Source organism: Acanthopagrus latus, chromosome 17 (assembly GCF_904848185.1).
Source record: "Acanthopagrus latus isolate v.2019 chromosome 17, fAcaLat1.1, whole genome shotgun sequence".
In the NCBI taxonomy this organism is placed as follows: Eukaryota; Metazoa; Chordata; class Actinopteri; order Spariformes; family Sparidae; genus Acanthopagrus; species Acanthopagrus latus.
Genome location: NC_051055.1, coordinates 2191411 through 2206429, shown reverse-complemented (window position 1 = coordinate 2206429; position 15019 = coordinate 2191411). Strand labels below are relative to the sequence as shown.

Sequence of the window (15019 nt, the reverse complement as noted above, 5' to 3'; positions counted from 1 at the left end):
GGTGTAACCAGCACTATATAGGACCGTACTGATGTTCTGGACATGATGATGACCTCATCCAGCGGAGTGAGTGCAGGGATCCCCTCTGCTCCTCCAGGAGCTCACACACACTCACTGTGCACAGACATCAGCTTCTTGGGCTCTCGCTTGAAATCAAACCACTTTTTTAAACTCCTCCAAAGTCTGTGGCTCTGAATTTAGCTTCCACTTCTGTCACTTTCTGCCATTTCACTTGCTGCTTTTCGTTGACAGACCTGAGGCCTCCATATAATGCCCCTTTTCATCTGTCAATTTGATTAATCATTACTTCAAGTTTGCTGTCTGTAAAATGGCACTTTGTGTTCTTCATTGTTCTTTGCTTCTGACATTTCTCCTCAACACAAACCTAAATTCTGGCCCATTACATGCAAATCAGGTAATTTGGGGCATGCTTAGAGCCATATATAGTGAATAGTGAGGATGGTCAGACAGCCGATGGTCATGCATAAAATTTCAGAATGATTGAGTCTGAGGAAAACACGTGTGAATGGACATACATGGCATTTTATAAATCTGACAAAAAGACTGTGTATGCATGTTTCCTGTTTTGTGTGTACATAGATTTCTACACCTGAATATACACAGAGGCTCAAACATTTGGCCACTGGTGTTTTTCATCAAGACCAATGCATTTTACCCCGATGAATTAACAAAAACGTTGAAAAACACTCTCATCTCACAATGAAAAAGAAGGTGAGAAATCCTCCAAGGCCTGGGTTTGAATTCCAGCGGAGGCAGGACCTTTCTCTACAGAGTTTGGATGTTTTCCTCCAGCCTCTGTGGGTTGTACGTTACATGATTGTATGTGAGAAATAAATCTTCTTCTTTTATTTGCATAGTTAGTAACAGTTCAGTCACAACAATGACCTCGTAATTTGATAGAAATGCAATACAAGCATTTTCCGGTGAACAAGGAAGCTGTTAATTCACATGCGTGACTGATAGAATATGTGTTCTTGTTTTCTCACACATACCAACAGGTAAGGTGTCCAACAATCATGTTCAAAAATAGCTCAGTGACAGTCATAAAATGCTTATGCACAGCAACAAGTGTGATGAAAGTTGCTGGTGCAGAGCAGTGACTCATCCTGCTGCCACTCATGAAGAAGTGGGCAGGGCTGCAGGGGAGAATATGAGAGATGCAAACTGTGAAGGAGGAAGCAAGAGGGAATTTTCTTTCAGTCTGGTCAAAATGCTTAAATAGGAGAGTATCACTCTGCTGGAGGCGATGCACTGCAGTGTGAGAGGGGACGGAGGGAAAGAGAGAGCCTAAAGCCAACACTGAGGAACAGTGGAGAAGACTATAGTATGGCCTGGATTGCTCTTGTTATCTATTTGTACATCACACTTTTCTTTACTATTCTGGAGAGTGGACATGGAATTGTAAAGGGTAGCCGTGCACTCAGCGCCACAGCCCCAGGAGACGTCATCATTGGAGGAATCTTTCCCATTCATGAAGATGTGGACAAGGAGAACACGTCCTTTGCGCCCCACCTACAGCCATGTATCAGGTGAGACTAATCAGCCTGTTACAATGAATCATATAATGATAAATGTGTTGACTTTATCAATCCAGCTCTGTATTTATGATTTTTTAACCTGACTCTTTGGATGCAATTAGCAAAACTCCCAAGCTCTTTACATTTAAGAGGCAAGAATCTAGAGGAAATACTAGTAGCCATGAGAGCAAATCACATGATAGTCAATATTCACTGACTATCATGTGACTACAGTCAGTGGTCATCAGAGCCTCAACTAAAGCAAAACTGGAAACAAGTCTGTTTTCAAAATTCAGATACAGGATAAAAGTAGTATAATTGTTCCCTGTTATTGTATTCTATATATTAGTATTCATTTCAAGAGCACTGAATCTGAAATTTAACAAGGTGCTGGATATATGGATATAATGGATATTAAAATGGTGCAGGGAACGATTACACAAGCGTACGCGCAAAGGAGCACTGTGTGTATCTGGAGAAGTCAGAATGTAGTATTTACAATATTAATGAGTAAATAATACAAACAATTTCCATGAGTGAATAAACTTTGGCTGAACACTTTTAAGAGTAATCTTAACACCTTCCTTTTCAGCTGAATTCTGTTTCTTTATTGGTTTATATTTTCTGCTTAAACCTGGCTTTATTCTATTTATCTATTCATTTACTATTCATTTAATTACTTTAATTATTTTGTTTTATCTTGTTTTACTTTATTTATAATTTACTTCTCAATTAAAACGCAGTTTTGGACTCCTAACCTCCTTTAGTATTTTATCATTCTTAGTTATAGAGTTTTATTATTTTACCTTTATTTTAGAGCGGAACACTTGACATTTCACACTCTCCAGCAGTGGCAGGAGTTTTGCTCAGAGCAAACATGAAAACCATGAGATGAGGTTCAAAGCTCAGGATGAGCCAACCAAGTCAAATTTTATGTTAAGATAATTTAGTCAAACTACAGTTTTAAGATGTCAAGAATGAACCCTCAGGCTCTTTTTAGACGGTTTTATCTATGATGCTTATAACTTATAGAAAACCTTTTATAAAGTGTTGACAAATGTGTTTGTTAAATTATGATCTGCACAGCTAGTCTATCAGGTCAATATAGTAAGGCAAACGGTATCAAACATAATATGTTTTTTAAACATTGTCACAACGACGATATCCATATACGATATCCCTCCTGCAGTGACCAGCTCTACTACATGATGCCAGCATGAACCTTATCCTATGGCCTACATTTTGTAGGTGCTGCAACTAAACTCTTATGCTGATCAGTAAGCAAATGAAGCGAAAGTACAATGACAGTATATTGGGTGCACTGTATAAATAGGGTGTTGTCTGTATTGTCAGAGTCAATATTGGTATAAATTACAGCAAATATTGACTAAAAATCCAAAAGACATGTTGATGAGTTTGGGGTTTTACACCGTTTTGTTAAAATGGATGACGACATTTATCATGATCAATACAAAAGATGACAAAGATGACTCACCAGCAGGTTGTCCAGGAGAAGCGCTTGAAGTAGATGTACATTTGTGTCCACCATAAAGAAAATCAAGCATGGCTCAGTTCAAGGTTTGACACAGCCGTTTTCAAGCATGAGTGTCCCTGATGTGGCCACTGCTCTCAGGCTATGTGAGGAGGGAGAGACGGTCAGGGCCGGCCATCCTGCGGCATGACGATAAAAGCGCTTGCAGTTTGGACTTAAAGAAGGCAGTATGGAAATGCTCTGACTGGGACAGTGTACGGCTGTACAATCCTGCAAGCCTGTAAGAAATCAGACAGTCCTACCGCTGAGATGACATGTATTGTCTTTGTTGTTTTGTTGAGAAACCGATTCAATATGAACATAATTAGACGTAAAAGGAAAACCGTCTCTATCTTTACAGTGCAGTTGTGTAAGAGGTTGTGGTTATTTCACAGTGAGTCAGCATGAGCAAGAGGAACCGTGTTGGCACTGCCGGTGTCGTTCAACAGGTTTTCTGGCAGAAGAAAAGTAATAAATACAAACACTGTAATAAAGTTATGTCTTGTTCTGCTGCTGTTCAGAAACACAAAAGTACCTACTGTTGCTGCTTTCCTCAGGCTGTGAGACTCCTTCATCCATCCTCAGCAAAATAGTTTTCATTCTCAGAATCAGACACAGCGGCAGGAATAGAGAATAACTACATAAAATAGTCTGTTTTTTCACTAATGGTCTTGTTTGCTTATATACATTATAAAGAGGCATCGGAATTCAATTCAAAGTTCCTTGTAGTGAGCTTGTAGTAGAGCACTAATAAAGTGAATTCATGCTCTTAACAAATAGGGGGCTCTTACTCTTACCTCCTCACATTCTTTTGATCATTTCAGTACATTTTTCCCTATCTTGCACCTTTTAACTTGTTTTTTCATTACATCCGTAGTGTATTAATTATGACATGATCACACTGTACTGTTCATGCAGGTTTCAGGAATTAGGCCTTGTGAGGGCTCTGGCTATGATAAACACCATAGAAGTCATGAACAAATCTCCTCCGCTGACTGAGGTCAACATCACTCTGGGCTACCAGATCCTGGACTCCTGCTCAGACGTCAGCACCGCTCTGAGAGCCACGGCAGACCTCATCCAGCAGGCTGACTGCCACCAAGGAAGCAACAGTCTCACCTGCGGCCAGCCGGTCATGGCTGTTATCGGGGCCTCTAACTCTGAAACGTCCATCGCCATCGCCAGGCAACTGACTCTCAAGATGATTCCTCAAGTAAGTCTGTGCAGTAACTTTGGTTTTAATGTTATTCAAGCAGATACAAGCACCAATTATTTATAAAAAATAACGACAGTGTTTTGCACCTGCTATTGTCACGCTGTAGCAGAGGAGGTGCACATGCAATGGATGAAGTTTTAATCTTGATCATGGCAACACAGGCGAACACTAAGACACATGAGGAAACACAAAGACAGGCTCAGGAATACTCAAAAGACTGGACTTAAACACTTGAAACAGGGACAAGGCTGACTGGCAGCATGAACACTGAAGAGGGAAGGCTGATGAAGTTAGATGCAGTGTAGTTGTGGAGAGGAAGCAGACTGGGGAAGAACTCAGGTAGGAGGGCTGAGCTGAATAAAGAGACAGGTGGAGGGAAAATCGTGCTGGTGAGGAGAACAAGAAAACGAGAGGGAAAACAGAGCCCCACTACTGGACACCATGACACTGGTGGTCAAAGAATGAGGATGTTGATTGTTAGATTATTCTGTCCATGTAACACTTTGGTCTAGAACATCAACATCAACCGGTCATATTAACATTACATTTAGTAGAAACCTTTATGGTCTTTGGAGGAGGAGTCATCAGTACCCTTCAAGGTATGTTGTTGTGCAGCCAGCAGTGAGCATATAGTCAGATGGCAAAAAAAAAAAACCCCATCAACCTCAGAGAACAGCTTGTCATCAATTCTAGCCTGGCTGTTAATCATTTCAAGAGAGAGTCTTTGATAAATCCATTTTCACCTCTTTAGATTTGAACCTTCTGAAGACAAAGAAGGATGTTTGTCACCTGTCTGTGAATTTCCATGGTGCTGATCAGAGTCCTCACTGCTGAGTAGAGATAGAATGACAGAATCGTCAGAAAACTTACTGATACGTATCCGAAAATGACATCATTGCTTTTCTTCTCTCCAGGTCAGTTATTCATCGACCGCTGTCATTCTGAGTGATAAGAATCGCTTCCCTGCCTTCATGAGGACCATTCCTAATGACGAGCATCAGACAGCTGCTATGGTCAGTCTGCTCAGCACATACAGATGGAGCTGGGTGGGAATTATCACCACGGACGGAAGTTATGGCCGATCAGCTCTGGACCACTTTGTGTCCAAAGCGTCTGTAGAAGGGATCTGTGTGGCCTTCAAATCAATCTTACCTGAATCTGTAACCAGTCTGGATGTCCACTCTGTCATTACAGAGACTGCTAAAACCATCCAGGACAATCCCAAAGTGCAAGTGATTGTGTCATTTGCAAAGCCAACTCACATGATGTACCTCTACCAGGAGATTAAGAATCAGACGCTGACAGCGGGGCAGAACATTGGGTCCATGAGAAGAGTGTGGGTGGCCAGTGACAGCTGGTCTTCATCTAGCTCTGTGAGAGGGAACTTAACTCTGGAGGACATAGGACATGTTGTGGGCTTCACCTTCAGGAGGGGATCTGTGACCTCATTCCTTAAGAACCTGAGCATGCTGGGGGCAGCTGGACACGAGCACACAGTGAATAACTCCTTCATGCAGGACTTCTACACACAGCTAAATATAAGTACAGATTCTGGAGACACTGAGCTGCTGTCTAAAGCTGTGAACACCCTCAGAGAACACATTCAAGCTGGTACTGTCTTCAGTGTTGAGATGGCTGTGAGTGCCATCGCTCAGGCTGTAGCATCTGTCTGCAGGGGAAGAGACTGCAAAACAGCAGGCGCCATGCAGCCCTGGGAGGTACTGACATGCAATACACGAGTGTGTGCTTACAAGTGTGTATGCTCTTGTGTCACATTTATAAGGATTAGAGGTAATGTTAGATTCAGATAACATCTGGGGATTAGGTCTTGGCTGATGGAAAAGATTATGGTCACATTAAATATGACACCTTGGAATACTTACCATAAACACAGGGTTGAGAGAATTGGCAGCCACTTCCTCTTACACCTGTGGGCCTTTTGGAACAAGTTCTCCTAAAGCCATAATCCCCGTAAAGATTGCTGTTTGAAACATAAAAAAACAGGAAGCAATCATTTGCAAAAACAACGATTTTACAAAGTGTTCCTGAGCCCATGTAGGAAATCCTTTATGCATTCATGTGTTACGCAAAGTGGGGAGCCTTGTTCTCTTCTGAACAACTTCTGTTTTTTACTTGGTTCCATGAATGAAAAATGCAAAACAAAAAAAAAACTTTTTTCCCACAGATTTTTTTTTCACAGGTGGAAGAACCTAGAAAGGTTATTCTGGACAAAGTTTTTTTCCCCCACCAGTTCGTATGTCATAAACACAGGGGAGAAAAAAAATTAGATCAGAAAGGATCACCAGAAAAAAAAAATTAAAAAAAATCTCACCTTTATATACCTATATAGATAGAAAAATAAATAATTAACTAACCTGTGGAAAAGTGCATAAAGTTTCTTTTTCAAAAAAGAGACACAATATCAAATAGTATGCAGCCTTTAACAGAGAGCATACATTTGGATAATTTAAACAACCAAAACAAAACAGCAGACAGTATCAGCTCCCAGTCTACACACTCTATCTTTGGAGATGGTAGTCCTTTTTCCCCACAGACATTTTCATTTATTTAGAGCAGGAAAAGTACATGTTTCTGCCGTTCAGGTCAGTTGCAATTTTAAGTATCATAATGACAAACTAATCTTAAATCTTGAAATGGAATTGAGCGACATCATCTTCTAGTTAATTTCACCTGTTTGTCACGTGACAAAATCTCTGCTGTGGAAAAAAATCCTAGTGTACAGCATTGCGATCAGAGCTGATAGAGGGTACACTTACATCTAGCTTGGTATCAAACATATAAGCACAGATACCTGAGACCTGCGACCTGCAACAATACAACAGGACCTAATAAGACTGAATATGCTGTATATTTATTTATGATGATAGAAATCTATGCATCATTTAAAAGTTAAGTCCACAAGCAAGGTGCATATCAATGACATGTACATGATAGGTTACTAAGGTGGAATATGAGTGCGATGTTGATGAAGTGTTGCACAGCCCCCCAGCCACCTTCACTAAACATGAGGCCCCGGCACAGAGCATTTTTACCCCAGCAGCAAAAAACTCCCCCACTCCAAAAGCGAGTAAAGCCTTAAACAGGTATCCATGGTCCACTCTGTCAAAGGCCTTCTCCTGGTCCAAACTGAGAAGACCAAATTTCATATTTGAAAGTTTTGCCAGGTCCAAAATGTCGCGAAAGAGATGCAGGTTGTCATGTATTGACCTCCCCGGTACACAGTAAGTCTGATCGTGGTGTATTATTGTCTCCAACTGTCCCTTCAGCCAGTTTGCCAGACCCTTGGAAAAGATTTTAATGTCAGCACAGAGCAGTGCCACTGGCCGCCAGTTCTTCAAGTCACTGAGATCCCCCTTCTTAGGTACCAGAGTCAGGACTGCCCTCCGACAGCTCAGTGGTAGCTCGAAGCACGAAGGCACTCCAACACCACCTCATACCAGTTCGGGCCCAGAACTGACCAAAACCTTTTGTAGCGGTCAGCTGGCAGACCATCCACCCCTGGGTAACGGCCAGACGCCATCTGTGCCACTGCCTCACTCAACTCCTGGAAGGTGACAGGGGAGTCCAGTTCACCTCTTTGGGTTGAGGAGAGCTGCGGTAAACCCTCCAATATTTCCCCGACACAAGCTGGATCACAGCCCCCTCCCTCATTTCAGACTGCTCACATGTCACCCATCTGTCAGGCAGGCGCATGCGGTTCATGTGTCCATCCTGCCCCTGTTGTCTTTCCAGCCCAAAGAAAAAAGAGGTTGGCGCATCCATTTCATTCGACATTGAAAAACGAGCCCTTACAAGAGCCCCGCTTGCTCTATCCTGGAGAACGGAGCCCAAACTTCTCTGAAGTTCAGCCAGGTTTCGCCTCTGTTCTGCAAGTGTTCTGCTCCACAAGCCTCTCCTCAACCCCCTTCATACTGTTCTCCATCCTACCTATAGCTCTTTTCGTCTCCACTGAATTCGAAGAAACACTGAAAACTGAAACCCCACCACCAAAGAAAAGAAAATAGGAAAAACAAAGAAAAACAAAGAAAGAAAAGGAAAAGTACAAAGACAAAGCACCGGCCTCATGGCGTGTTGCCTCCTCTCACAGAGAGAGAAGAAGAAAGAGAAAGAGAGAGAGAGAGAGAGAGAGAGAGACAGAGAGAGAGTTTGGAGAAGGACAGCAGAAGGGGAGGGAGGGTGTGACATGAGGAACGAGAATAGGAATAAGTGCTATATCATAGGCAGATGTACTTGTTTCAATTTGTGGATGACGTTTCACCTCTTGTGCAAGAGGCCTCTTCAGTTCAGACTAACTGGAGGGGGGGTGCAGACTGTGTGGGAGTGTCCTTGTAGAGTCGTTAAGGATACGTCTGTGCTTTGACTCATTGACCCAACTGGACTTCATGTGGGTTGCCAGGCTAGGTGAGCCCAGGTGTGAATGGTTGTTAAACTGACTGGGGAGAGAACTCAGTACAGCATTATGGGTGGATGATAAGTGATGTCTTAGCCCACTCCTCTGTTCAAAGATGGTCTTTCCAATTTGACACAGATGGATTCTTTTACAAAGTGGACAGCAGAGCCTTGACCTGAGGAGTTGGCCCTCCTGGGTTGGTACATTTGTTTATGAAGAGGTTGTTTTACAAATCTGTGCAGTCCTGGCTGCATTGAACAGCATAAACTACATTACTCTGTCCATGTCTGGGTGTTTTGTCCTTAGGATGGGCAAGTTTCTGCCTTAGTGTGTTGGTAGGTTTGACGTAAACCACGATATGATGTTTATTAAAGTCCATGTAAAGCAGAAATGAATTTGTGTTATGAGTTTGTCACACCACAGAAACGCGTCATTGATCACTGAGCCAAATTTGAAAGATTAAAAAAATCTCTAAGTATATAAAATTAGGTCTCAAAATCATGGAAAAACAAGCACTTCTCTCTGCTGTGAAAGGCTGGGGGCGTGTCAGATAGAGGCGCTGGAGCCACGCCCACATGCAGGAGGGGAGCCTCCTCCATGTACTTACTTTCCATACTTCTTTCATACAGTTACTTTTCTGATAGTTATTTTATTACCACAAGCTCCTCAATGACTCTGTCTGCCCAGTTTTTATCAGTTGTGAGGGATAATACCAGCTGTGGACTAGCTTTAGTTATGAAATAAGTGAATCATGTACGCTGCATGTGCAGAAAATGATAGCTCACATATTGACTTGTCTGAGCTAGCTGCTCCCGTCACTCTCCTGGTGGCCGGCACATATTGCCGGTGGCTGATGGGGGTAAAGTGAACACTGCAGAGACGGGTGTTGGTGTTGATTTTCAACGATCTTGACAAAAATGACAAAATTGTAGTCCGTACGAAACTTAAATAAATACTGTGGCATCCAGGAAAGACGCACAAGCAATGTGGGGGAGACATGACTGGTTAGCTCGATGCAAGCTATTGTAAGAGACGCTATCAAGACTGGAAAGCGAGCAGAAAACCACCGATGCTAATGTGCGCTGATTATATTTATACCACTTCCGCAGCAGGGTGGGGTTTATGCTAATCATAGCCGCGTTATGTAACACAAAGGGACCCGGCCGGGAGTCAAACCCAGGTTCGCCGCAGGGCCTCAGCACATGGGACGCATGCTCTACCAACTGAGCTAAACCATGCCCCAAACACAGACATTTTGAAACGCAGTTTGTGAGCCTACCGCCAGTGGCTGAAAGGCTTTTTACATGTTTTAAAGAAATACATTTCTGACCTATTTCATGTGTTTAGAAGAAAATGGCTGAATTTGTTTTACACAGGATCGTCCTTCGTTTTTCAGATGTTCCTGTGTCATAGAATGACAATGTTGTCACATTTCCTCATCTGCTCTGGATCTTTTAGACTAGAGGATCTTACAAAGGTCCAATTTGGGTAGCCACAGGTTTCAGGTGCTCCCTTGATGTGCGTCCCTTGCCCAGCTTGTGCTCCAGTGGGTGATGGGAGCCCGGTACTGATCTGTGTGTAGGAAGACACACGAGAAGAGCAGATTGTCTCCTCTGACATCTTCCTGCATGACTTTGATGTTATTGTCCACAGCATTTCTGTTCTGAGTTTGACCCAGGTGTCGTCTTCAAGAAATTAAAAACAAGTCCAATATAGCACTTAAAATAACCATGACCTGGATGACATGGCATTGAGACTCGAGGCACTAGACAGGAAGGGGAGTGATTGAGGTGTGGTCCCACTCTTGAGCTTCATCTAAAACTATATCTCCATCTAGCTAGAGAATGGCAATATGATTCAATTGCCTAAGTTCTGCTTTGTTTCCTTGTTTAAGATATTTATCTATCTACTTGTGTATTGTTCCTGGAGCTATGTATTGTCACACTGAGGGTTACTTAACACCACAGTCAAACCCCTTGTATGTACACACAAACGTGTCCACGAAGCTAATTCTGGTTCAGAAAAATGTGTGGACATCTTAAGTATAGTTAAGCACACAGTAAATACAGAGCGGAATGTCCCTGCAGATAAGAATGCTCAACAGATGTATCCATGGTTTCATGTCCTGTAGGTGCTGAGAACTCTGCGGAAGCAGGAGTTCAAACTTCAAGAAGAGCGCTATAAGTTTGACAGTAGAGGAGACCTGAACCTGGGCTATGATGTGACAATGTGGAGGTCAGACAGAGGGGACATTGATGTCCATGATGTTGTAGCTGAGTATCACCCACAAGACAACAGCTTTACCCACAGCAACCACAGCGTCAACCATCTGCAGGACCTCAGGGTAGGCCCGCACTCTGCTGCCCTCATGTCATCTGTTAAAACAGAAAACCACTCACACGTACGGCAGTGCCTGTTTACTGGAAACATTCAGCGCGTTGAAGCTGACCTGAGCAGTTCTAAAATACTGTACTTCAGTTTCAATATCCAATACAGCATGAGTTTTCTGAAATCAAACAGGCTGTGTAGAATACAGTAAATATGCGTTTAATTTATTGCAAGAAAATGATTATGGATTCTCCTGCTTTCCTCAGCACATCATCTCAAAATGCTCCAACAGCTGTGTGGCTGGAGAATTCAAGAAAACAGCAGAGGGTCAACACACTTGTTGTTATGAGTGCATCAACTGTACTGAGAACTACTACTCTAACAGCACAGGCAAGACCCTCCATACATTTACATGCACAATATAACTATATAATACATGTCTGAGCCTGAGCATGTCTACTTTGTTGATATGAATCTGATTTATATGAATCTGATTTCCACCTGATGTTGAGATGTATTCCAGGTGATCACATAGAATAGAATAGAATAGAATAGAATAGAATAGAATAGAATAGAATAGAAACATTAATAAATATTGCTAACTATTTGTGATTACATGCAGATAAACCCTGTGATTACTCTCAGTGTGCAATGAGGAAGAACTATAGCCTGACCACAATCTGAAATAAAAGCAAATGTTTGGTCCTTGGAGCTGAAAGTCCCTTATATGCAGTTTAAGTTTCCACCACATCTGAAGACTGGGGCAGATTTGATCACCTTTCATTTAAAACAACAACAACAACAATACCAACTAAAGTAAAAAATCTCTAAGTGAGCACTCTGTCGCTTTTTGTTGTTGTGTCACAGATGTGACAAGAATTCTGCTTGCAGCTTGATATGACGATTTCAGTGCATTTATTTTGTTCCTCTGAATTTTGAGGGAGTGTCTCTTCAAAATTCCTGTGCTTCATCTTACAATGCCGTTTCCAATTGGAAATCTTCATCACAGCTATAGTCTCCCGGCATATTAAGCACAGGGGACTTGCGCTGGTTGGAGGAAGAATGAATGCACGTTTTTTCAGTCCATTCTTCTTCGTATTGCCGATTTTCACTGTCCGCTTTCTTTTTTAGCGGTGAACTTGGAACATGCCATTTTCGTGCTCCTACAGCCAGCAAAATGTCACTATGCGAACTGCTCCAAGAACGAAAGTGAAAGTTAAAAATTATTAAATTAAATTAAATTAAAAGACATCAAACCTAACTTAAGTACAACTATAGGATTTATCAAGGTGTCATGGATTTAACAAAAGTTTCAACAAGATTTTTTAAAAGAAAATCCATGACATCAACTTGGAAAACTGGAATTAACCCATTGTCTGACTGAATAGGAATGGAAGCAAAGTAGACAACATAGAGAGTGTTTATTTGTTGCTGATTGCTCAGTATGTCCAACCCCGTTGTAGTACAGGCCTCTGGTTCCAGAGTAAAACCTCTGTGAGCCAGTGTGTGATGGTGTGACTGTGTATCTGTCCCTGCAGATATGGACCAGTGTCTGAGCTGTGACACAAAGTCAGAGTGGTCTCCAAAGGGCAGCTCCAGCTGCATCCCCAAAGCGCGGCTCTTCTTCTCCTGGCGGGACGGCTTCGCTGTGGTGCTCCTGACCTTTTCTGCCCTGGGGATCCTCCTGGCTCTGCTGGTGTCAGCTCTGTTTCTACATCAGCGTGACACCCCTGTGGTGAAGGCTGCCGGAGGGCCGCTGAGCCAGGCCATGCTGTTCTCTCTGGTCATTAGTTTCATCAGTGCCGTGCTGTTTGTTGGACAGCCCAACAGCTTCCAGTGCAAGGCTCGTCAGGTGCTCTTTGGCATCAGCTTCACTCTGTGTGTCTCCTGCATCCTGGTCAAGACCCTGCAGATCCAGCTAGCCTTCCAGTTTGACCCCAGGCTGCAGGAGGTTCTGCGGAGGCTCTACCAGCCTTACGTCATCATCTGTGTCTGTGTGGCCTTACAAGCAGCTATTTGCATCTGCTGGCTGGTGCTCAAAAGCCCATTTAAGCACATCATTAGGAATCCGACCACCCTGCTGGAAGACTGTCATGAGGGCTCCTATTTAGGCTTTGGGGTGATGCTAGGCTACATAGCTGTCCTGGCTTTTGTGTGTTTTGTCTGTGCCTTCAGAGGACGCAAGCTTCCACAGCAGTACAACGAGGCCAAGTTCATCACCTTCAGCATGCTGCTCTACCTCATCTCCTGGCTGCTCTTTGTTCCTGTCTATGTCACCACTTCAGGAGTGTACCTGCCAGCTGTGGAGATGGTAGTCATTCTAATCTCAAACTATGGCATCCTCAGCTGTCATTTCTTCCCAAAATGCTACATAATCCTTTTTAAGAAAGACCAAAACACCAGGAGCGCTTTCAGGAAAAATCTGTATGAATACTCGAGCAAAACCACCAACTCTCCCTCTGTGTCTGAGAGTTCAGCATCAGGGCAACAGTCCAGCGGTCAACACTACGTCAACAGTTTTTCAGTCTTCACTGTACCTGCAGAAAATCCTCTCCCAGCTGCTGGGGTGACAAACTGCATGGACCAAACTGACTGTTTAAGGTTGCACAAAAGTTCAGTCAGACATCACTGCCTCAGAAGACGCACCAGCATTTAAACTTTTAGTATACGCTTGTCAAACCTCATTATTTGAAATGGATTGTCAGAAATCATTTATATTGAACTGTACAGTTCATAAGATTCTTTTACAGAGATTATACATTTAAGGGTTAGCTACAAAAATATCTCATTGTTGCACCATTATTACATCCTGCCTAACATTCATTTCGGAGGACATGTACAACCAACGCTTCAAAAAGACTCAGGATACACAAGCCAGCCTCCAGCCTTAGACTTTACCATTTTTTCTGTTTTATGTCCCCTTCTTTTGAACATGTGTTACAGCAACCCTAAATCCAAACATTGAGGAGGGTGCAGATGTCTTTGAGGGCGCTCCATGCATCCTGAAATTGTTGGCTTTTCTGTCTTTTCGGTCTGCTCCTGTCCGTCCTCCCACCCATCATACCGACTCTTCACAACACACATTTCTGCCTGAAAAACAGCATCTGTCACCGGCAACAAACTTTAAATCACCAAGTGTTTGAGTTGGAAAAAATTTCTTTCTGTGGGAATTACACAGTGGTTCGTTTTCACTCCAGCGGTGCTTCAGGTCATTGCTGTGGCAATAATGCAGTGTCTCTGTGTGAAAGGGGCTAGTGACCATGTTTCAGGGATTTACTTTTATTTTTGTGGCGACAAAAAGAAATGACAGTCATTTTTTTCAAGTGAGGGATTATGTGATTTGCAGAAGTAATGCATTTAGTTACTTGTTGCAGAAAAAGTGATCCAAGTATTCTTAGGGTTTACTTTGTAAGGTGTTATCCCCAACAATGCACAAGCTTCTGGAGAGAGACTTCATTTTCACCTGTGGTTGTCATGCACATGAGGTCAAACTGTAATTTCAACAAAAATCACCAAATTTAATGAGGAGCAGTCGATGTTATGACCCTTGGTCATATAAACATTTTTCTGTGCTTGAGTGAGTGTGTGTATGTGTGATTGGCTGCAGGTGTGTCTGACTGATTGCAGGTCGTCCCAGGGAGCTGATTGGTTCCTGCCTGAAAGCCAAGAGTTTAAGGGCCAGCTCCTCTCCAGTTCCCGTATGCTCTCCCCTATTGTCCCAGACTACCAGCATTGTTGATTGTGTACTAGCTGTGTTTGTGAATAAAACCATTTAAAAATGCTTCGCTGCTGGTGGTGCTTGGAGGTTTGGGAGAGGGGAGTCTCATTTTCATGTTGTGCCAGGGTTTCCCCCAGGCCCTGGTCTTAACTGTCACAGTGACGGTCAGCCCTCCTGAACTTCCCCCTGAAAACAGAGCGTCAGACAGGGTCTGCTGATGGTGATTCTTTGATGAAATGTATAGAAAATAAAACTTCTCTTTGTCACCTTTCAGGAT

General features: G+C 42.8%; 1 protein-coding gene across 2 annotated transcripts; it reads left to right on the top strand.

Moving 5' to 3' along the window:
- Positions 1-1303: 1303 nt before the first annotated feature.
- Positions 1304-14806, top strand: gprc6a (G protein-coupled receptor, class C, group 6, member A). 2 transcript variants are annotated; one of them, XM_037073407.1, is made up of 7 exons: positions 1304-1550; positions 3988-4282; positions 5200-6003; positions 10828-11040; positions 11291-11414; positions 12563-13625; positions 13968-14806. In XM_037073407.1, exons 1-7 carry the CDS (start codon positions 1348-1350, stop codon positions 13987-13989), a joined length of 2724 nt encoding a protein of 907 aa, XP_036929302.1. In that variant the 5' UTR covers positions 1304-1347; the 3' UTR covers positions 13990-14806. The 2 variants fall into 2 exon arrangements, with proteins under 2 accessions (XP_036929302.1, XP_036929301.1); XM_037073406.1 differs by having other exon boundaries at positions 12563-14806.
- Positions 14807-15019: the final 213 nt, after the last annotated feature.

Bases quoted from the DNA above. Each gene is read 5' to 3' on its own strand.
- gprc6a (XM_037073406.1), top strand. From the start codon at position 1,348: ATGGCCTGGATTGCTCTTGTTATCTATTTGTACATCACACTTTTCTTT. The intron at 4,283-5,199 runs GTAAGTCTGTGC...TCTTCTCTCCAG, and splicing joins CTCTCAAGATGATTCCTCAA to GTCAGTTATTCATCGACCGC. The intron at 11,041-11,290 runs GTAGGCCCGCAC...TGCTTTCCTCAG, and splicing joins ACCATCTGCAGGACCTCAGG to CACATCATCTCAAAATGCTC.